At 38.5% G+C, this 24,075-nt stretch overlaps 1 protein-coding gene across 1 annotated transcript in view; it reads right to left on the bottom strand.

Annotated features, from left to right (window-relative positions):
• The window catches only part of ARPP21 (cAMP regulated phosphoprotein 21), a 192,234-nt gene that overhangs the window by 106,628 nt on the left and 61,531 nt on the right, over positions 1–24,075 (bottom strand). Inside the window, exons 10-12 of the mRNA XM_034761079.1 lie at positions 8,826–8,934; positions 6,863–6,964; positions 521–558 (exon numbers count right to left, since the gene is read on the bottom strand). Coding sequence (XP_034616970.1) covers positions 521–558; positions 6,863–6,964; positions 8,826–8,934 — 249 coding nt within the window. The remainder of the gene's footprint in view (positions 1–520; positions 559–6,862; positions 6,965–8,825; positions 8,935–24,075) is intronic.

Here is a 24,075-nt window from a genome sequence, read left to right as displayed (position 1 = left end):
TTTGCTTGGGGCAGCAAAAATGGTAGAACTGGCCCTGATTATTACTACACAATAATAATAATAGTCCTGGTTTTCAGAAGTGCAGAAGACCCACAAGTATGAGTGAAGGATATGAAGATGTTCGATATCTCTGAAAATCGGATCCAATAGCAACAACAGAAACATTCCACATTTCTATAAAACTTTTCATCCAACAACTTCAATGCCTTTCACAAAGATTAACTAATTAGTTAAATCCTCTCAGCACTCCAGAGTGGTGGGCCATTGATAATTGATCATTACATTGGTGTTTTGCTGTTTTAACAAGCACTTATTTAACCTTAAATTCAACAGCTTTGGAAAGCGGAAAGCGGCAAGCAACATCTGATATGCTCTTATATTACCATATACCTGAAGACGATCTAAGTACAAATCCCACTAAAGAGGGAAAGCCCTCAAATAAGTTGGATCACAAATTAATTCAACAATGAGTCCGAGACTAACAGCTACAATATTTTTTTGTAAAATGCAATTTTTTTACCTGTTTTCCACAAAAAGGTTTTCCTGGGAGCAAACTGACTGAAAAATAAAAAAAAAAGATTGAACCAGACATTCTATATATGTTCTATTGTCCAATTTCTTGCTTGATTTTAGAATTATCTTCCCCATTCAGGCTCAAGGGGATTTTCATTCATGCATCATTTGCATTTGTAGAAGACAAGGGGGGGGGGGGAGTCAAGAATAAGGTCACACCAGTAAAATAATTCCCATGCATTACAATATGTTACTTGCAATTCATCTCAGTTTTGAAACAAACTCAGACTTCTCAGTCTTGGGATCAGAAGAGGCCAGATGTATACAAAGTGCTGACGTTTTGGAGGGAAACAGAAGCAGAAGGTTCCACTATTCTGCCTACCAGCTAGCAATAAAGTGACACCATAACACATAGCTGCAGGGGAGGAGGACAAATGGGAGAAAAGCATGCAAAATGAGTACAGTTCTGCAAGGGAGTGGAGATGCTGTAATACTTAGAAAATATTACATAATTTAATTTCACAAACAGAGAGTAAACAAATGCACCTGGTACTGAGACATAAAATAAAAACATTGTAAAAAGACCTCTCTTGGAGGATTTAGATTTTGGCCAAGGTGAGAGAGTAGGAAGAAATCAATCCTACTGGCAAGTATGCAGTTCTTTTAACATTCCTTAATTTTTTATGTTGAGAAATGAAGCTGTGCTCAATTTCCCATGAATAATTCTCTCTCCCTTTGATTTTTTTCATTTCCCTCCTATTTCATGTTCATTACACCAAGCGCACAGTTGTTGTCATTGGATTATATCTCCATGAGGTACTGAAGAAAAGACAGATAGTCCTTCCACTGAATTTAAACAAAAGGAAAGAGTGGAAAAGAGGGGAGATCAGGTCCATTACTTCCATAACAATGGGACTGGGTTCATGGAATAATAGCATGCAATCATCGGGCATGTCAAATTCTAATGCCATAGAAAGTGCATTTATTTAGTATGTTCCTATTTTCAACAGGATTGATTCATGACTTGCTGGCTAAAAGCTGAACACATTTGTGTCCATTCCTGGGCTTCATCAAATATACAAGGCCAAATTCTCTGCTGGTGTAAACTGAGCTTAGCTCTATTGAAATATTATGCCAATTTTCACCAGCAGAGAATTTGGCCCACAATTTAAAATAATGCAGTTATTGTAATCCTTCCATTTAGTATTGTTGTCAGAGTATATTGGGTGGGCATAGTTTAATAGAAAATGTGTCCAATAGTTCTTATTAATTGTATAGCTTCAGTGGCATGGGCTTCCCAAGCTGGATCCCATACAGGATCCTAACTAAATGAGCAGGACTAGTGGGGTGGATCAGTGGCGAGTTCTTTTCTCTGTAAGGCAAACCCTCAGGACACCAAGGGTAAAATCCTGGCCCCACTAAAGTCAATGACAAAATTCTCATTGATTTTAACAGGGCCAGGTTTTCACCCCAGGCTGAGAGGCCTAAGTGGAGTCACATGCCTTTTCACTATGGAGCACTGGGTTCCTTTGTACAATTGCTCCACTCCCTCTTCTCCCATTCTTAAGAGGCCCCTTCCCTAATATTAACAAACCTGTCAAACAGGTTGCCAAAAAGTACATTTTCTTCTCTTTCTAATGAAGATGAAAAGCAAAAGTCATCTTATTCCAACTCTTAACACAATGGTTTTCCTGTCTGCATAGACAGGATGGACCAAATTTTCAAAGAGGCCTCACTTTGTCCTCCAACTGCACACATACGAGTTTTGTGCACCATGAGCTTTTGCACTATCAATCTGCTAATGTGTGTATGCAGATGACTACCCAAGCAAAGCTGTAAATGCCCACGGAGGCCATGTTTTGAAAAAATTTGCTCAGGAGCATTGCTGCTGTTCATGTCAGGCATAAGGATAAATAAGCACCAAGGATTTACATTTTATTAAAAACTTGAGAGATGTCTGTTACCTCTTCAGTATCTTGAAGAGTATCAGTGTAATCTGCATTACAGCCTTATGGATAGATGCAATGAAAACTCCGTTCATCTTCCATGCTGCAGAAGCTGGCACAAGGCCATACAATTCCTGTAATATCCATTTTTCAAGGCTGATGTGGGGCTCCATTGCACAGAAGACAGACACATTTTTATTATATTATCCTTATTATTAAAAATAAGAGGGCTTAAAAGCTTTGGGTAGCAATTTAGCTACTAGAAGGTCAAGATTCACTTTCCTTTTCTGCAGTATCAATAACTCTCAATTTAAAGTCCCAGGGAAAGCTTAAATAACCACAGCATAGCTTTTAAATCACCTTGCTACCCGTTACAGATCTAAGGGAAGTCAAAACAAATCTAGAATGGGAAAAATGTTACACAAGATTATTTCCTCACTTCCTAAGGACCCTTGCAGTTCTTACACACTCAAAACTTCCATTCAGGTTCTATGATTGTCCTTCCTTCTGGAACCAATATTTTATCCATTCATTTGCAACCCCATTTTTAGCAGTCCCACAGCATTTTTTTCTCCAGAGGGACATACATAAGCTCTAACAGCCTATTCTTCGGTCTTGTCTTCACTAGGAACAGAGTGAAGTTTTTCACCATGTGTTAGATAACAGGGTAATTAGCAGACAGTAATATCTTAGCATGGACAAGGCAGTTTGCAGTTTTCACACGTTAGCATGGGGAGGTAAACAGTAGGCTCCCTACTATTGTTTACTTGAACCTGTTAAATCCTGTGTAAACTACAGCCCCATTGTTTTCACTAGAATTGCAGCATGTGCTATGTGGTAAAAAAACAACAACACTTTTTTCCCCTAATATGTACACACTCACAAGGATAAATCTTTAGTGGTGAAACTCAAAAGCTTGTCTCTTTCACCAACATAATTGGTCCAATGAGATTTTATCTCACCAACCTTTAATATCTTGGCCAATTATTTTTCAAAATGCTAACAGCAATTATAACGTAATTTGAATTAATAGACATCCATATTCAGGGCCCTGTGTTTTCTGCAATTCTGCTGCAGTGCAATTTGCTGTAGACCCCTCCCATTGTTGCAGAACTGAAATGAAGCTTTCATTAAAAATATATGTTTCTAATCCTCATAGTTTAAAAATAGCCTTGAAAAATGTGAACCTAACGTAACCAAGGCAATGTTTTATTGCTGGCAGCCTGAAAGGTTTCTAGAAGGTGGGAAGCTCCCCATCTATCTCAGTGTGTTGTTGATTCTGAGAACTAATAATGGCAATTAAAATGGCCCATGTTAACAATTTTCTTACCGCACATTTTAGCGGAAACATCAAATTAATGTGCTTCTCCTACAACCTCAAACTGCTCGTTGTGCTTCCCCAAATGCCAAAAGTTCCAATTGTCTGCTATCCCGTTGCCAAAACATCCAGTTCCCCCTAACACTGATGATGCAGTTATGCATCATCAATACAAAAATGTGCAGCATACGGAAAATGTGGGGAAAAGCATTAATTAAAGTGACATTAATATTGAAAGAAATGTCATAAGGAATATTGTACAGATGGCATTACATTGTCATATTTAATTCATTAAAACCTCCAATTTAAATTTAAAATGAAGCTGTGCATAATTTCTAGTATGATGCACTGGAGTGCTGCAGAATGAAGAGAATTTGATGCAGGTTTTATGTCCAGCCTGCTGCAGAGTAAGCAGGAGCATATTCATTAATTATTTTTGAGTCTGAAAAGCAGATCTAACATCTGAAACATGTCTAGAGCTTTAGATTCATTTTTTTCCTTTTCAATTTTGTTCAACAAAGTTTTCTCCTGGACTGAAATCTCACCCAAATGGTTTCAACCTGAAACAAATATTTACAATTTGGTGTTATAGCAATCATCTTAGGACACCATCAGCTGCATTTGGGACACCTCTTCAGACACACTGTAATTAGAAGTGATGCATTTTAATACATTTTCTAAGGTTCACAATCAGGGTATTAACACAAATTTAACTACAGTGATGTGAATAGCAAAAGGGTAATAAAACTGTACGTCAGGCATGTCACTTCTGCACCTCACTTTCTCCATCTACAATTTGAGGGACAATAATGCTTAGGTACCTACCTCACAGATGTGTTGTGAAAACTGATTAGTTAATGATTGTAGAGGGCTTTAAAAATATAAAGTGCTATATGTAAGTGGCTATATATGGTAGGCAGTCAATTGTGGTCATTTCTAAAATTGAAAATAAAGAATATATTACAGTGTCTACCACCACATATAAATATTTCTACCATGCCAGAGAGGCTCTCATCTGTGAGGCATGCTCCACTTTGCAGCACAGCAAAGAAATACTTAGTTATTTGCATCATTAGTGTAGCCTGCTGAAATACAGCAATATGATTTATTGATGGCTCACTAATACCTGCAATAAGTAGAGAGAGAAAGCAAATGAGTGTATATGAGAGAGAGAGAGAGAGAGAGGGAGAGATATCTGCATTGCTAACCTTTAAAAAAGGCGCAGTCCTAATCCATTGATATAGCTCCTGCCACAAGCCATGCTTTTACTCATGATAAAACCCCTTCTTGGCTAACCTGACAGATCACATCAACCTTCTAGTTACAGCAATTAAAAATTCTCACCACTTGCATTTGTCTTTCAAACTGAAGGTAAAAATATCGAAATAAACAACAAACACAGCAGCGTATTTTGGGATGAATGCTTAATAATTCAGAATCTCACCACGTCTTTCATGAACACTTAGGGCCACATTCTCTGCTTCTAGCTGCCCTTATGATGCACAAACTAAGTCACTCTAGCAGCACCTTTCCCTACCTTGTCACTTGTTGCCATGTTCCAAATCTATCCCCTCTCTATCCCCTGCAGTTATCCATTTTTAAGGTATGCTCCTTTGTATGAAGTCAAATCAATAATTCGCTTATAGCAGACAAACAAGGACACAGCCATTTCTAGAATTTATATTGCAGCTGTATTGACATTAGGCTGCTATACTGAAGTGAAAATAAAAACAAAGAGCCAGCTAATACTGGGATTTTCTCAGGCCACAAGAACAGAGAATACTATGCTGAATATCTGTGCATAATTTTCCCTCCCAAATTGCATTTTATAATCAGTGGACTACTTGCTAAGTAGAGACGTTACATATAAGTGAAGTCAGAAGTGAGACAATACACACTCACATATTTACAGTATATTCTGCTTAAAACAAAGACAATCAGAAGAACTTGTAAGCATCAAGCTTAAAAAAAGTCATCTAAAAGCAACATGATTCCTTCTGTGACACGTGAACAGCTCTAATTTAAAAGGACACTGTCAAAAACAATTTTGCATAGTTTGTTTGTTTTGCCAGTATGATTTATACTGATTTTTTTTTTTATTCAGGTTCCCATATTCCTTGAACTGGTGAAACCTCCATTGAGATGCGACATGAACCAGTGAAAGAAGCAGGCATGTTCTCTTGGAAGACACTATCTTCACAGCACCCTGTCAGAGCTGATCCATACATCCCACTGGGAAATTATGGGGTAATATAGTGAACCCAGAAAGAAGGGGAACTGGCTGCAGACAGGACCTAATCAATTTATGTATTTAAGGAGAATGGGGATGAAGCCATAGAAGTTTGACATTTGCGTGTCTTTACCTAGTAATTTTACTCAATTTTATTTGGTAAACTTTGATTCCCACCCCCCACCCCCACCCCCCAGTAAAGCTGGGATTATTTTGCCTCTTTTTGTTTTACTCCCTTTATTGTCTTCCAACATCATTGTTTTTGACAGAAGAAATAGAGTTTCTTCATTAACCTATGTTCCCTTTACTACTTAGTTGGTCAGTGCAGCTAAATATTGAAAGGTCATGCATAACCAGTGGCTTTTGATTGTTTTTAATGTCTTGCTTCCAGAGTTGTTGAACTGACAAAAACAAAAAACCAAATAGATTGACAGATCTGAGCAAGTTTAAGCAATGGCAAATATGAGGCTTAAATTAGTTGAGAGTGTCCATTTAAATCACTGCTCTTCTGCTTGCAAGCATTATAATACTGAACAGAACGAAACCTACACTGCGCACACACAAACATTTCCAGAAACAGGAAAAGGCCATTTAGACCAACATGCCTGCCGTGTTTTGGCTAATCTTCCTTCTACCTTCCTCCTTTTTCACTAGAGCTCTCGATCACCTCCTGCTCCAGAAACCAATCTAGGTATCCCTTGAACTCATTTTACACCCTTTGGTTTAATCATCTTTCGCTACCATCTCCAGCTACACAGTGCAATCTTGCTGCAGTGTCAATGTCAGAGGGGGAGGATACTGTCTGACTACTGATAAAGATATGGCACCAAAGAGGCAATTAAAACAACTACTCACATCTTGTGCAAATATTCTCTCCCTCACTCTCTGATACTCCTCTTCTCTCTCTTCAATTGATTTACTTCGTCTGTCATCTCTAAATGGATGAATTCTGTTTTGCTGAGCAGAAAAAAAATCAGGAGGGTTATATAAGTTGAGCTGTTAAAAACTGCAGTTTAGAAACTGTCAGCTAAGAATAATAAATGTTCCCGTAAAAAAAAAAAAAAAAAAAGAAGTACAAAACGGATAGCTTTCAATTCTGTGGGGGAGTGTGAACCACCGTGTTATGCTGGGTACCCTAGGCTCTCAAGCTAGACACTGCTGGAGTGTTCCTAGATCAAGCGGCTGAAATAAGGTTTTGTGCATGACTTTTGTGAGCCTGCAGTCCTGAATCAAGACCTCTTCATCCCATGCCTTTTGCTTCTGACTGATCAGGAAAAGGCAGATTTTTTTTATCTTCCCTACTGGCTGTGGGGAAGGAAGAGGCACAGAATACCTAACCATCCATGAAGCCAAGCAAAAGCATAGGGAAACTAAATGGTAGGAACTGATGATAAAACACTAAGAACCCTAAAAGATTACATCTATCACGATGAAGATAAATTATGCTTTCCAGAATATTTTGCACAAGAGTTTTAACCCTTTCAGTACCAAGCCTAGCCTTTAATTCACCTTAGTGGGGGAAAAGAGCCATTTAAGCCTTTTAATGATCAACATTTTAGACAACAACAGTACATGAACATAACGGGGGTGGGGGGAAAAAAAACACCCTTCATGAAACACCTTGCTTGCAATTAGATTTTAACTGCAGCGCTGCTCCTTCTCCCACACAATGTTTTGTGTATATGATCATGCTGCTTGCCTTTGGTCCGCTCCCACATCCATTACTCACTAAACCTTTTTTTCAAAGCCAACTGAGATGCAGTGTAGCTGGGAAAGCTACTACACACAGCTGAAGGTAAAAGAAAAAAAGAAAAATAGTCTCTAATTAGAAGCAGGAGGCAGAGAGGCATTCAATGGCTTTGAGAGATTCACTGGAATCTATCACAGTAATGATAACCTGAATGACAAAGCACACACTGTCTTACCTGTAGGAATTTTCTCAGAAAAGCAATTCCAGTGTTACAACCCCTTTTGATTTTTTTGTTTTGTCATGTATACATTTTGCACTGGATTAAAATGATTTTATGAACACAATGCTTACTTTTAGCAGGGTTTTTTTTTAAATGCTGAATTTCAGTGGTGTGCAAACACACAGCTCCCTGACACTCTCCTACATGTAATGTATCAGACATGTCTAAGATAACAGTGTTGTGTCACAAGCAACACACGGAAGGGAAAAGTTCTGCCACAATACATGCAAAACAAGCAAATAAGTTACATAGACAATAAAATGTGATTGGGACAAGGGAGGGACAGGAATTAAAAGATTAAACTGCTATTTTTTGGGGGGGGGCGAGGGAGGGTAGGGAGGATCAAAACTTATTTTAGGATGGTTTCAAAATCAACCTGGCTTCACTATAACATCTTTGAGAGATTTGTCCTCCTTTATGGCTATCTCAGTTATCTTCGGTCCACACTGATATCCAGATCTGTATGTGTGTATACGTGTGGGAGTATATAACTGAAGGATAAAGCTGTAGAGAGTGGAACAACTGCCATAGTCACACAGACATTTGGAAATGCGACTGACAAAGCCTTCAAACTGCTTGGAACCTTTGACATTCCAACCCCCTTTCAACATGCAGCAAGTCCTGTGCCAAGCAAACCACCCATGCAAACCCACACACTGCCACTGCTAAAGCAACCACACTAGGGCTTGATGCTCTCCACTGTATGCCAAAGAGGAGGAGTGGGGTGGGGTGAGGGATGAGGAAAGGTAAGCGGAAGGGGGGAGCAACAACAAAAGAACAACAATAACATCAGTCAGCCCACCTTCGAAACAGAACAAATTTCAGCAACTCTCGAACCGAGAACCAACCTGATTGTCTTCTTTATCAATACTAGAGTTATCTCGCTTCAAGATAAATCGCTTCTGGGATTCTTCACCTTTTTCATCTTTTAAATGTTCAGAAAACCTTTGCTCTGGTCTGCCAGCAAAGTAAAACATATCAATAAAAAAAATCTGCTTCGTTGGGTTTTTTGTTTGTTTGTTTGTTTGAATTCTCGGTGCTCTTTGTTTTTCACAGAGCCACTTAGTGCAAAATTAGTTTATATTTGTTGTGGTTGGGAGATACTGACTACAGCTGTCTGATGAGGTTCTAATGCAGCTAACTGTTATTACTATAAATATCTTTTGTTGTTGTTATGTAGAAAGGCATGTGAATGCAAAGTCTCAGTCATTAAGATACTCAGCCTCATCAACCCCTGTGACTGAAGGACAAGAAAACAAGTTAACATACAATATGTTAATTTGTTCCTTCAGTTGTCCTGACCTCCAGCTAAGCTGCAGCTGAATATAGCTTACCCACATTTATAAACAAGGAAAAACCGATAGAAATATTTTTATAGAACTTCTCAATCCTAATAAATCAAACTGGTAATTGGGGAGGACCTAGTGGTATTTTGTTTAAACAAATAATTATCTAGTGGCTCATAAATGGGGAAATATTTCAGAACAATCACATAGTATTGATTAACCAATTGATTTGAAACTCATCCAGGCTTTTTTTTTTTAATGGCCAAATACTGCTGGCTAAGAGCTTAACATTTCTAGGTTCAGTAACTGGGAATAACTGCTCTGTATTCTTCTCCACCTTATATAAAAAGGAAATGCTAAGAAGTGTCTCATGTCCTGGAGCTAACAATTATCAGAATTTGTTTCTTTTAGTGACATTTCATTCTTCCTGATATACTTCATCTTGTGTCTGGTCTTAATGTCCTGCTTTTGAGTTGTCTGCCAAGGCTTCATTATACCATAAATTGGTTAACAAAATAGAAATACATTTTGTGATGTGATGACAGACTGCTAATTCAATAGCATCACAATTCTGGGAATACAAAACTTATCTAAAGAAAGGGGCTCATCTGCCCCTTGGCGCACGTGTGTTAATTTTGATAGTGTTAACAGGAAATTTATGTTTGTCAGTGAAGAACAGAGTACTTAGGGATCATACACCGTACAATGATGCACCCAAACTGTGTGCAAAATTCCCATTGACATTAATGGATGTACCGTGAGGAAACTGGAGACAGAATTTATCTTATCTTGTCTTTTCAAAAATTCAAAAATCAGTACTGTAAAATAATGCCAAAAAATCCTCACAACCTTTTACATTCAAAAATGCTGTTTTAATCCAGATGTACACATCAACCACCATTTTACTGACACACTGTTCAAACTAACACTCTGCTGATTATAATGCACAGTGTTGGAGTTATACCAGAGTGAAACATAACACATATTTGTGCCACATTACAATTAATTACCAAATGTACAGGAAAAGCTTGTAAAGAACTATGGTAAATGCAAAACTCACAAGGTGGTAACTTTCCTGACATGCTTTTATTTATGAATTTACGTGAATTTTGGAGGGCTCCAATAACTTCTGTTCACGGCCTTCAATTTTTGTGCAAAGATTGCAATTTGGTTCAGAAAACAGTGACCCGATTTCCAGAGATACTGAGCATCCAATAATTCAACATACCTCTACAGGAGTTGTGGCTAACCAGCACCACTGGAAATTGGGTCCATAACATAGAAAGTTTCAGATTCTCCTGGTGTCCCACTTTGTTCTTTTCTGAAGATTTCTGGAAAGTGCAAAGGTGTGTGCTCACTTGTATAGTTTTCTACTGTAATGGACAGTACAGTGCAGTGATGCTGCTTCTAAAGAGAAAGCCTACCAATGTAAATAGGATATTACAGGTTATATTCTGCCTTCATTCCCATTAATGGGTATTATACTTAAATTGTCAGGAGAAGAAGAGACCCTCAAAAATTCTGCTTTAAAATGAGCAAGTGAAAAAGTTCAGAGGTTAAAAAAATATATAATCTATCTTCCATAAGTGACAGCACAATTAAAGGACAAACAGATAAAACCACTGCATTAGGACTGGAGGGAGGGCCAGTGTGGAGCTTATAGTTGTAAATCTATATTTTGAGTGTTTCAGTTTGTCTGGGGTTTACTGAACAAAAGAAAGAGGGAAAAAACAAATGATCTAATTGTATCAAAGTCAAGAAAATAGACTTTTAAAATCCATTTGGTAAATATCCTCTGTAATTACTGCTTTATACAAATGTCTTATTCATGTAGATTCATACTTTAACATTCTTTTAATTCTGTATTTTTAAATAAAATACCAAAAATGAAGAGACCACCATTATGATGAATTAATCCGTTGCTAAGTCCACCTCTCCACAGGTCATTTTGGGAAGCATGAGTACAAAATATGATCCCAATCCAGTAACTTCATTTATTTATATATTCATTCATTCATTCTTAAACCCACAAAGAAAATTCAAACAGATTATTTCCTAAATTAAACAAAAATACAAGGCTGAGATATTGGGCCTTGATCTTGAAAGGGGAACTGTAAGGGCAGATCCCTGTGCACATGTGGCACCTTACTGACTTCAATGGCACTTCATGTACTGCTGCAGGATCTGCCCGTATGGTTCTCCCTGCAACATCGGTGCCTTGGATGCCAGGTTTCAGCCTAGAATGAAAATGCAGAAGTAAGTTAGAAAATAAAGACCAGAACAAGAATTTCCATGAGAAATGCTGAGGGACTACCTTCATCTCCCAACAGAAACATAACATAAAAACCCTGTAAGATTATTTAAAAATGCTTCTACCAATAAAATTATATGTGCTTTGTTAATTGTATAATGGGGCCAAAAGACCCTAACCTAAACCAATCTACAGGTCTCAGTCTTCAATGAAAATGAACTCTTACATAAACACCTGCGTTCAGAAAAGAACATTCACAAAAAGGAAGTCCCTGCCCCAAAGGGCTCACACACTACGTGAACAATATATAGACCAAAGGTCCAGCCCTGCAAGATATGGAATATAGGAATTCTAATGAAAACCAATGAGAGTCCTAGGCACAAAGCTTGCAGGATAAGGCTGCCAATGATCATATGTTATGATTATTTCATTTCATGTTTTATTTACTCAATGGAATCTGGTACATTACTTTAAGAAGTTTTGAGTGAATTCATTGCTCATGAAAGGGAAGGACAGATAACATACCGGTAATTCTGAATCTGAATGTGGGTAGCCATAGCATTAGTACGTTCTGCTAATTCACCTCATTTGGGACCTGAATTGTAACAAACACCTTCCCCTCTTCTTTATGCTCTCTTATACCTGAGTCATTCTGAAGCACAGCCTTTAAAATGTACCAAACTGTGGGGTGGTTGTGGACACATGGGAATGAATTTTCAGTTGTGGTATAAGCCAACTCAGTTCAAAGAATTACCTCAATTTGTGAATTCACAAATTTGCACACTCTGTTGCTTGCACTTATTCACTACTGCTTGTGAATATTTGGTGTTTTACTTAGCCCCAAGTGATAATGTAAGAAAGTTAACTTCCATTTAAACAAAAAAAGGAAGGGTGAAACACTGACACTGTTTAAATTGATGGGAGTTTTGCAATTTGGGGCTTCAGTGGGACCAAGATTTCTCAGTGGGACCAAGTCCTGATGCAGCAGGTTTGGCCAATTGCGGCCTCCACTGGCCGCGATTCGCCATCCCGGGTCTATGGGGGCGGCGGGAAGCGGTGCAGGCGAGGGATGCGCTGGCCGCGGCTTCCCGCCGCCCCCATTGGCCCGGGACAACAAACCGCGGCCAGTGGGGACCGCAATCGGCCGAACCTGCCGCGTCAGCAGGTAAATAAACTGGCCTGGCCCACCAGGGTGCTTAGCCTGACGAGCCACGTGCCAAATGTTGCCGACCCCTGTTCTAGCCCTAGTGACTGCAGAGAAAAGCTTGAAAACATGACTCAAACACACCTTAAAGGCTTAGAAATCAACAGACAAATAAAAAAATTAAAATGTATTATTTTATATATATATTTTAACCCGATCATGTTTGTTTTGGGGTCTGACTCATTGCTTGGGGTTTGCAATACTGTAAAGTTGAAGAAAACAAAGAAGTGTACCTATACCTTGTACTACTCCTTGAGGAAATTTGAAAGGTTATTTCTTACTCAGTATTATTTTTCTGTCATTATTCTCTTCTACTGTAAAACCAAATCAGGACAAGCTGAATCTGATGTACAAACAACATATGTACTGTACTGACTAAAATTCTCTAACAAGTTTCCTGTAAATCTATGGAATAATTATTTATCTGTTTCATAGAAGACATTGCTTATTTTTAGCTCCTTGACCTTCAAGACCACATATAGTATAGTATGTAAACAAAGGAATCATTTCCATTCTAAGGGGTAGGAAAGTCTAACTATATGAAGCAAAAGACCAAAAAGAAAAATACATTGAAAATAATTTTTTAATGGAAGGTATGGCAGAAAGGGATAGTATGTGTACAGTATATTTTGTTGTAGGTCTATTATCTGTTATGAATTCAGCACATATCAATTAATTTATATAAAGATACAGATATACATATACACAGCGATTTTAGTGTTTAAAGAAAGGCCCAAGATTGACAACAGTGGAAACCGAAGTCCCCTATTTATTCACTTTATAAATAGAGCAGGGACAGTGGAAGCGCTAATTTACCTAAACCACTCTGTTAACGTGTCCTGTGCCTGACCTTAAAAGACCTATCTCACATTGTCAAAGGATAATTCTGGTTCCATAACCATTTATTCGTTGGCATCTACCAAAGATATCAATGCCAACAAGGTTGTTAATTAATGCCAGGTGCGACAGTGTGCGGCATACTGTGCAGTCCTGTCTTTCCTATTGCTCAACAGCCTGCCATATGAGGAGAGATTAATAAGACTGGAACTTTTCAGCTTGGAAAAGAGACGACTAAGGGGGGATATGATAGAGGTCTGTAAAATCATGACTGGTGTAGAGAAAGTAAATAAGGAAGTGTTATTTACTCCTCCTCATAACACAAGAATTAGGGGCCACCAAATGAAATTAATAGTCAGCAGGTTTAACAAACAGACGGAAGTATTTTTTCATACAACACACAGTCATCCTGTGGAACTCCTTGCCAGAGGATGTTGTGAAGGCCAAGACTATAACAGTGTTCAAAAAATAACTAGATAAATTCATGGTGAATAGGTCCATCAATGGCTCTTAGCCAGGATGGGCAGGGATGGTGTCCCTAGCCTCTGTTTGCCAGAAGTTGGGAATGGGTGACGGGATGGATCACATGGTGATTAACTGTTCTGTTCATTCCTGGCCACTGTCAGAAGACAGGATACTGGGTTAGATGAACCATTGGTCTGACCAAGTATGGCTGTTCTTATGTTCTTATCTACTTTTAGTTCTATTCTAATTTTTAAAACTTTCCACAAGGCCATTGTGAAAAATCAAATACAGCAATGCAATTGTGCATTAAAGAAAAAGACTGAAATGTACTAAGCAAATGTCAATTTAAAAGGTCAAAGATATAGTATAATTTGTCTGAACTTGTCAAATTCTATGCAGGCTTGCACTTGTGTTTCCTGGTTACCCTGTACATAAACGTGGCTATACTCTTGCGTTAACATGCATATAAAAAAATCCAAAGACTTGGTTAGGAGATAGAATGTAACGACTATGTTTTCATCAATATGACCCAGCACAGGAGTTAGTGCATCTAATTTAGCAGCTACAGGATCAGTCTAAATGGGTTTACCGCCTTGTCACCTTCCTGCACATTAATTCAATTGATGTTTCCTACAATTGTCAGGTAGATCATTAGAGATGTATCTTTCCATACAACCTTGTACACAATCCAAGGAGTTTAGGTCTGGACAATTATTGCAACTGTATATTAAATCTAAGGGTTTTTATTAGCCAGTGAAATCTTTGACCAGGATGCTACAAATCTACTCAGAAGTGTTTATGTATGACGTAGTTTCAGTTGTTTAATTTATATAAGGGTCCATCATTATTTTTGCAGTAGGTCTCCTTCCTTTAAGACCTCAGAATATGAATGCACTGTTTGTAAAGATAATTTTACTGGGCTGGCTCCTCTGCTGGTAGAAATCATCAAAATCAATTTCTACTAGAAGAGGATCTGGCCCAATGTCTGTACTTTGTTTTCTTGACAGTCGCTACTCTTGAAGTACCAGACTGCCCTCTCCTGTGGTAAATCTTTAGGGAAGGGACAAAAGGGGTTGGCCGCACTAACACTTTATCATTACGGTGAGATTCCCCGCACAGAAGTCCTCTAAATATTTCTGCCAGTGCAGCAAGCCTGCCTTCTAGCAGAACCCCCCAATCTTCACTGGTGCATTTGCCCTCCCACAACTCCCTGTCAGCACAGCTCCACAGCACTCCCTAGCTATGGCTGTCACCAGGACACCCTAACGCAAAAGGGGCCCTATGGAAAGTGTAACACAGCTTATTGTGGTACTCCATGGCACAGCAGAACACAGCATCGGGGTACTCAGCTCCCAGTTTACCACTAGAGTGGACAGAGACAGCTATATAGTGGAAGTGGATGTCAGATGCTGAAGGACAGTACCAAGCTTCTTTCCTGAAGATGAGAGCGGATACTGGAGGAGTGAGTAGGAATTTGCCATGCGTTCCTCAGACAACATGTGACATGGCAGGAAAGAAGGGAAGGAGATAATAGGAAAGAGTAAGGTCCATATGAGTTACTCTCCATCTCCTTTTCTGTAGATGGTCTCAGCTAAACTTTCCCAAACTTTTTTAAAGTTAATAGATTCATAGATTTTAAGATCAGAAGGGACCATTATGATCATCTAGTTTGACCTCTTGCATTACACAGATCATAGAACCTCATTATAACTTCTGGTTGAGCAAGAGCGCGTGTTTGAGAAAGATATCTTGCCTTAATTTAAAGATTTCAAGGGATGGAAAATCCACCTTATCTCTAGAGGTAAATTCCAATGGTTAATTATCCTCATTGTTAAAAATATGTGCCTTATTTCTAATCTGAATTTGTCCAGCTTAAACTTGAACCATTTGATCTTATTATGCCTTTTTCTGTTGTATTAAAGAGACATCTACTATCAGAAATCTCTTCCCCATGTAGGTACTTCTAAACAATTGATCAATTTATCTCTTAACTATCTCTTGAATAAACTAAAGAGAATCAGCTTTTTAAGTCTCAAGTGTGTTATCCAAACCTCAAGTTACTCTTGTAGGTTTTTTCTGAACCCTTTCCAATTTTTTTAAACATCCTTTTTGAAGACACCGTATTCCAGTAATGGTCTCACTAAGGCTGCATCTACACTACAGAGACTATACCAGCATGGCTATGTTGGCATAGCTATCCTGGCATAACCCCATAGTGTATGCAGCCTATGCTGACAAAAGCATCACTTTTCCAAAGGATGGTAGCTAGGTTGACAGAAGCTTTCATCTATTGATATAGCTGTACCTACACTGGAGTTAGGTCAGCAGAGCTATGCTGATCAGGGGTGTGGTTTTTTCACACCTCTGACAAATGTAGCTAGGTTGATCTAACTTTTAATTAGACCAAGCCTAATTCTGTATACAGAGGTAACACCAACTCCATATATCATGTTAGCCTGCATAGCTACAGCATTGCACTGGTAGTTCATGTTCCATTATTCAGTTTGAGATACCGGTGAAAGCTCAGGGGATTCTTATTTCTGTGCCCTTGGAGTGCTGAAAAATATACTTATCTGTATTTGCACACAGTTAACACAGGGTCTGAACTGTAGTAATTGTATTACGGAACCAGCCCCCTTCCTCCCCTACTTATTTACACACACACACACACACACACACTTATTTTGCAGTTCTCAAACCAAAATATATATATATATATATAGAGAGAGAGAGAGAGAGAGAGAGAGAGAGAGAGAGAGAGAGAGAGAGTGTGTGTGTGTGTGTGTGTGTGTGTGTGTGTGTTCCTCATCATAACTCCAAAATTGGCTACTGATATTTTCCCTGTACACCTCTGAGATTACTTTGAACATGAGCCTGAAATCCTTAGACAAGACTCCCACTGGAGAGAAGAGACTTTTGCCTGAGTAAATACTGCATAATGAGGCCCATTTTCAGGAGGGAGTAAACTTGGAGACGGTGGGTAAGCTCCTCCATGTGGGAGGAGAAAGATGTATAGAATGGTGGTAGTATCATCAAGCTGTTATGTAAGTTTTCTGTTGTGAAACCAGCATCTCTTCTTCCATCAGTGAATTGAGTAATAAGCTTTAACATTACTGTGCAATTAATCACACAGAACATAATAATACATATCAAAACAAATTCTACCATCATTTATGCTGCTTTTAATCTGGAGTAACTCCAGCCATTGTAATGGAGTTATTCTTGATTTACACCAGTAAAAAGATAGCAGAATTTACCCCCTAAGGATTACGTTCTGTTTTGGATCTATCCAGAGAACTCCCCATTGCTTACAAATCTAGGGATATACAGTCCTTCAATTTCAAAGTCAACAATTGGAAGTTGTAAGAAAACAAAGCCCTCATAACTATGTTAAGGAGGCAGCCTCTGTATAATCAGATTGTATTTTTGCTGCAAAATTGCAGCTTTTGAACACAGTTTGTGAAAGAGTAACAATTACCAGTAGCCTCAGTAAAGTAGGTTTCTTTGTTAGACAGCTCATGTCCAGAAATATCGAAACATAATTTCATAAAAATCTGTTCAGACATTCTTAATAGTTGGGTTAAGAGTGTGGAATTAGTTTGACTATGGAAATATTTATCAGTTTTGTTTTTAAAGTGCATTTACACTTTAAAAAAAAAAAAAAGATGCTGGAAGTTAACTCTGAAATGAAAGAAGATTGGTTAAGAAATCCAAATACAGACATCATACTGAAAGGACAAATGACAAAGACAAGCATGAACTTTGGATGTTATAGTACTAGAGACTTACACATTCGGTCAGCAAAGCACACAAACATTCTGGAATTCTAAAGCTTGCCTTACATCCACACAGTACATACATGCTTATTACAAGGTATACATTTCCAACAGTAAGGTGACACACAGCTTGTCACCAGTTGCTTTCAAAAGAGGCAACAAACCCACCTTGTGCAGAAAAGATGGTTTAGCACTACAGTGTCTTAGGTAGGCCAGAGTGCATAACATATCACAGAAAATGCTGAAATAAGGATGTGGTCGGAGAAGTCATCCACAAACATCTCTGCACTGTGTGAAACTCTTGTAAAAATTACAATCCATTTTACATTTGCAATGGGAGGTTAAAATAAATGTATTGGATGGGCTACAGCACATTAATCCTCCTAAAATGAATAAATCTTGGAATGACAGGCAGCTAGGGCAAGAGTGGTAGGAGAGTGCACAAGGATACATTAGAGTGGATGCAGGATCAGCAGTCTGCAAGCAAATGGAGCAATTGGCAACATGGTGTTATCCAAATATACCAATAGAAGGGTAATAATATAAGGAGATGGGATAAGTGCTGTTGCAGAGTAGATTCAAAGGAGTTGTGCAGATTTAGGGCATTGTTATTCGGGTGTTCAAATGATTTTACTGCATTTTTCCATTATTTGTACTTCTCTTTAATTAAACCAGCTGCTCAGGCCAACATCACATTGACCTCTGTTTTGAGGCACAGTAGTTCTCCTTACTTGCACTGTGAATATCTACTGTATCTGCCGACCCTGCTTTATATTTATGCTGGAGGACACCATAAGTCTCTATAGAACAGGAGTATTAAACTCATGTAAGTTTTACTGTCTCTGTGCTTTCCCCTTTGAACTAAAACTCTATTGTATATGGTGCAGAAACCATTTTTGCCTCCAAATCAAGATTTTCAAATATGAAGGCATGTAAATATTTTGTGAATTTCAGCATTTGGAGATGGTGGAATATTTATCAATTAAAAAAGTCACAGCTGAATGATACAAGGCTAAATTCCACGCCTAACTATGACGGGGCATCTATTGTAAAGGAAGAATGCAGCTATCTAAAGTTTACAGTCCTCAAATACAGGAGCCTAAAATCAGGACCTGAAATCCATATTTAGGCACCTGGGAGCTGCAGTTCAACTGATCTTGAAAATCAGACAGGTGCCTAAATATGGAGTTAATCCTGTTTTTAAAAGCTTAGCCCTAATGTCACACGATGACCAATGGGGGATTTCTGTTCTCCTATAATGTAATTCATTTTATTAAGACTTAGAGCACTACACAGTTATACCACCACAACTTGATACACCACAAAGCCACTTAAAAAGGTGTTTAAAGTATCTGAAGGCCAATGACACATTATTAGACTATTTTACAGTATGAGTCACCACATTTCTGGCATGGTGACACTTCAACAGCAAAAGTCATTACAAAGCCTACCTTTGCCAGACATTACCACAAGGTTTCTGCTGATAGCTTCTGCTCTCTAGTAAAGGGAAAGCCAATCCCAATGCTAACTTGTTAATGGTAAGGACTGTAATTTTTTACTCAGCATCCAACCAGAATTCCTTTCTCTTCATACATTCTTTATTTACCATAAAAGTAATTAAAATATAAAAGCTAAAAATGTAGTTCTGTATTTGGCGTTACCCCGTGATAGTTTACAAGGTGAACAAGAGTGGATTCTAACAAATGGTGTTAATTTATCCCACACGAAAGCTAAACATCTCCAAGGTCCTTCTGCTGGAGATTTGTCCACAACGGCTTCACCTGGAGGGTGGGCTATGCCCCCTCTGCAGCCCAACCAGCCTGCGGAGCTGGCTCTGGACTGTTGGTATTGGGAAATCAGCAAATAGCCAGGGCCCATTCATACAGAGGCCTTGTCCTGCCAAAGTTTTCACCCCATTACTTCATCTAGTCTGACCTCCTGTATGTCACAGGCCATTACAGTTCCACTCGTATTAAGCCCAATAACTTTTGTTTGGTTAAAGCATAACTTGTATTTGGCTAAATCATATCTTCCATCAAGGCCTCCTTCCAACCACAAAGACATCAAAAGATGGAGAATCCATCATTTCCCCTGGTGAAGGAAAGTTACTCATTGAGCATTTTGCCTGAGTAAAGACTTCAAGGTTTGGCCCAATACAGTTAGGGCAAAGCATTGACCTCTGGATTCAGTCTATGTTGACCCCAGATACAGTGGAGCTTGTGCAGCTCTGCAAAAGGATTGCTGGATGAAATGCAGGGGATTCAGAGATTATAAAGCCAGAAGGGACCAGTGTGATAATCCAGTCTGACATCCTACATAACAAAGGCCATAGAACATCCCTGAAATTAATTCCCGTTTGAACTACAACATAAATTTTAGAAAACATCCAATCCTGATTTAACAATTGCTAGCGATGAAAAATCCACCACAAACCTTGGTAAGTTGTTCCAATGGGTAATTACTCTCATTGTTAAAAATTTGCACCTTATTTCCAGTCCAAAATTTGTCTACCTTCAACTTCCAGCCACTGGATCTTGTTCTACCTTTCTGCACTGGACTGAAGAATCCATTATTAAGTATTTGTTCCCCCATGTAGGTACTTGCAGACTGTGATCAAGCCACCCCCTAACCTCCTCTTTGTCACGCTACCTAGATTGACCTTCTTGAGTCTATCACTATAAGACATGTTTTCTAATCTTTTACTCATTTTCATGGCTCTTGTTTGAATTCTCACCAATTTATCAATTGCCTTCGTAAATTGTGGACACCAGAACTGGACACAGTATTCCATCAGCAGTCACATCAGTGGCAAATACAGATGCAATATGTCTTCCCTTTTCCTATTCAATATTCCCGTTTATATATTCAAGGATTGCATTCGTTCTTTTGGCCACAGTGTCACACTGGGAGCTCATTTTCCACTGATTATCCACCTTGACTCCCAAAGTCTATTTCAGAGTCATACCCTATATGCCACGGGACTTAGTTCTGTGCCCCCGGCAGCGCACAGCAGGGAGTGCGGTTTGGGCAGGATAGGCTAAAGAGGAGCAGCAACAGGATCTGCTGCTCCATGGAGCCACCTGCCATTGGCTTGTAAATAACAAGGTTTCAGTATAAGTAGCTGCAAAGCGATTCTGCTGCCAGTGTGACCAGGCACTGGGGGAGGCAGGTAATGATTCAGCACCTGTAGAACACTCTTTTCCCTCCCACCCCTCTGGATTGGATTTAACCCTTAATATTTACAATTTCTACCATTTTGTGCAGCTTCAATTTAGTTCCAGCTAATGGAGGCTCAAATGTGGTAGCACAGCTTATTACAAAATACATTAATATTCAAGGTTAGGTATGTATCATACCTTATAAACAGCTGAACATTAGGATGTTGCATAACCGCAAATAAATACTTCAAATGACATTCCTTATCTAACTAATGAATTCAAGAATTAAATAGGAGAGAAAAAAAATTAATCAAAGATCTGAAAATCACCAATAATGGCAGCATACTTCCCAAAAGCTGACTGGCTAATGTGGAGACTATTAGTTCTCTAGAAATGCCCTGTACATGAAGATAAAAACAGTGTTACATAATAAATTCATGTGCTTAGTTCCACTTCAGGCCATGAATAATTTCTCCATCATTAGACAGCCATCAGAAGCCAATTCCCAAATAGCCTTTGGCTTGGATGGTGGAGCTACCTGTTAGTAATCTAGCAATTTCCATGTGACAAACCTCCAAGTCTGCCATGTGAACACAGGAGCACGGTTCCCCTTTGCCTATAGTGCAGAAGTAAGGATTGCTCACAGGAAGCATTTTTCTCATGCCTGGTGTATCACATCGTAGAGATGCACCACGCATTCAGACTTCATAACTCCAGAATGGAGAGGGATCCACCCACTGATTGAGGTACCCACTTTTGAAAATGGACTCCTGCATTTAAGGAAATTACTCCACCCATTACTGAATCAGAGTGGGAGTAGGAAATGCAGAGGCCATTTTGGACCTCCAGTTCTACAGTACCGTGATATGAAAGTGCAGCGGGATTTAAACTGGAAAAATGTCATTATCTGAGCTGGGATTTGGCTAACCACTACTTTTCCAGACACAGCTAAAAACTCTACTTTTACCAAGAATGCCACGATCTTTTTAATAACCACAAATAGTAATCATAGCAAGTCTGAGGAGTTTGACTCATCCAAAAGACACCACGTCACAAGAAGAGCACCCCCTAACACCACACCAGGGCAGTTGTTAATTACTGATTCAAAGAAGAGAGTGTCCCATCTTCCAAATTTGACCACGCATCTACACAATTCCGAGTTCATGACAAGTTTAAGCAGTGTGACTGCAAGGATTAACAACAGACTAATACTGTAGGTGTCCTTTGATTTATGTTTAACTAATACTTCAATACAATATAAAACACATGTCCACCTCAATTACAAATTAGTTTAGATAAATTATATTAGACTGAAAATTAATAATGGAACCACTAGAAATGGTTCATTAACCCTAATGTCTCATTTACAGGAAAATTCTGTCCTTGGATGCATGTACATAGCTCTCACTGACTGGAATAAAAATTGCACATCGTAGGGCCAAATTTAGCTCAACACATAGTTGACAAACCCTTTTTCTTTGTACGTCTTCCTTGCAAGAATGGATGCAAGACTGAAATAAGAGATAGTCTGTTGTGAAAAGCAGTCCCAGTTCAAATATCATTAAGTTAAAAAAAAGTCAAGAACAGTTTCAAGAAAAATTACATATGTAGTTTCTTCTCCTAAATTGTATTGTATGAAGGTTTCACATTACAGTGTGTAACAGTATTCAGTCAAAAACAAGTAATGTAATAACAAAAACTAATGCCTACAGTATAATACATAATGTAGTGCTGAAATCCATGACATGTTTATTAGCTTAGTCTGTGCATTTTTTAGGGAGCTGGGCATTAGGAGTTATTTGCCTCAGTTTCCCCATCTGTTAAATAAGGATAATGATACTGCTCCTCCTCTGTAAAGTGCTTCAAGCTTTTCGGATAAAGAGCACTAAATATTTTTATTATTACTCACGAGTCCCCTACTGAGACAAATTACACTTCCAAGTCACTAATAGTCATACTTTTCACCAAGTCCCTGATGATTGTACGGAAAAGGTCTATGAAATAAATTCCATTTATTGATTCAAAGCGACAGCATGAAGAAGACTCAATGTTGTAAACATTACATTTGTTGTCTTTATTGTTTTATTGATTTTCATCCTATTATTGTTGGGACCATAATATGAGAGCTTTATGTATTAATAAATATTAAAATAAAAAGGAATCATCTCAGCCAATGAGGTAACAAGGACACTATTATTTCTCAGCTATGTCATTCCCTTGAATTCTAGTTGTGGATGTCTGATAGGCATAATCACTGCACAGATATGTCTCAATACCAGTGTAGCATGGTGAGTCCTAATTGGGCAACAATGACTGTTAGTCAGAATGCAGGGATTTGCTTTATCACAGTATAATTATATCTCAGTAATAAAATAGAGTCAAAATATAGCCAACACTGGAAAGAGAAATTCTTGCAATGGGAGACTTTGTCTGAAACTAAAATAAATTGGTTCATAGTTCCTTGAAGTTACAAATCTCGGCCTACAGAACCTCAGACACCACACAAAATGAGAGAGAGAGAAAGAGAGAGAGATGTTTGCATGTATATCCTGCTAGATCATGGGTCATATTACAGTGAGTCTAACTTCATGAGATCACTGCCTTGATCGTGTTCTACTTACAATAGAGACAATATAATTTTTTTTTAAAGATAGGTGCAACAAAAAGTTTGCAGAGTTAATTGTGCCGTGTTCCAACAAAACAATGTTCACGCCTTGTCATTGCGGTTTACTCATAACTAACAAGACATGAGCATTCACTTACACAAATATAAGATTACAGAATATATACCCAGCTGAAAAAGAGCTGCAAACATTTTTGTTTGTGTCAACTTACTTCTAACCTCCCCCCCGCCCCGGCAAATGCATTCTTAAAGAAACAAAAATCAGTCAAGGGGAAAAAGCACATTTTGATGTATACCCTGGAAGTCATAACTTGTGGTTACTGAGCCTATAATGTAACCAATCCCACCATTTCGGTACAAAACTAGGATCTTTTAAATCCCAATATGCTTGGCATGCCTGGATGCAGGGGTGGGGGGGATCTCCATTAAGAGCTAACCCATGTTGTTGAAATTGCCTGCTTTCACTGATTGCCATTTTATAGGGATGTCTTAAAGATT

The sequence above is a fragment of the Trachemys scripta genome, chromosome 2 (genome assembly GCF_013100865.1).
Source record: "Trachemys scripta elegans isolate TJP31775 chromosome 2, CAS_Tse_1.0, whole genome shotgun sequence".
NCBI lineage: Eukaryota > Metazoa > Chordata > Testudines > Emydidae > Trachemys > Trachemys scripta.
This window is presented reverse-complemented; position numbering and strand designations above follow the sequence as displayed.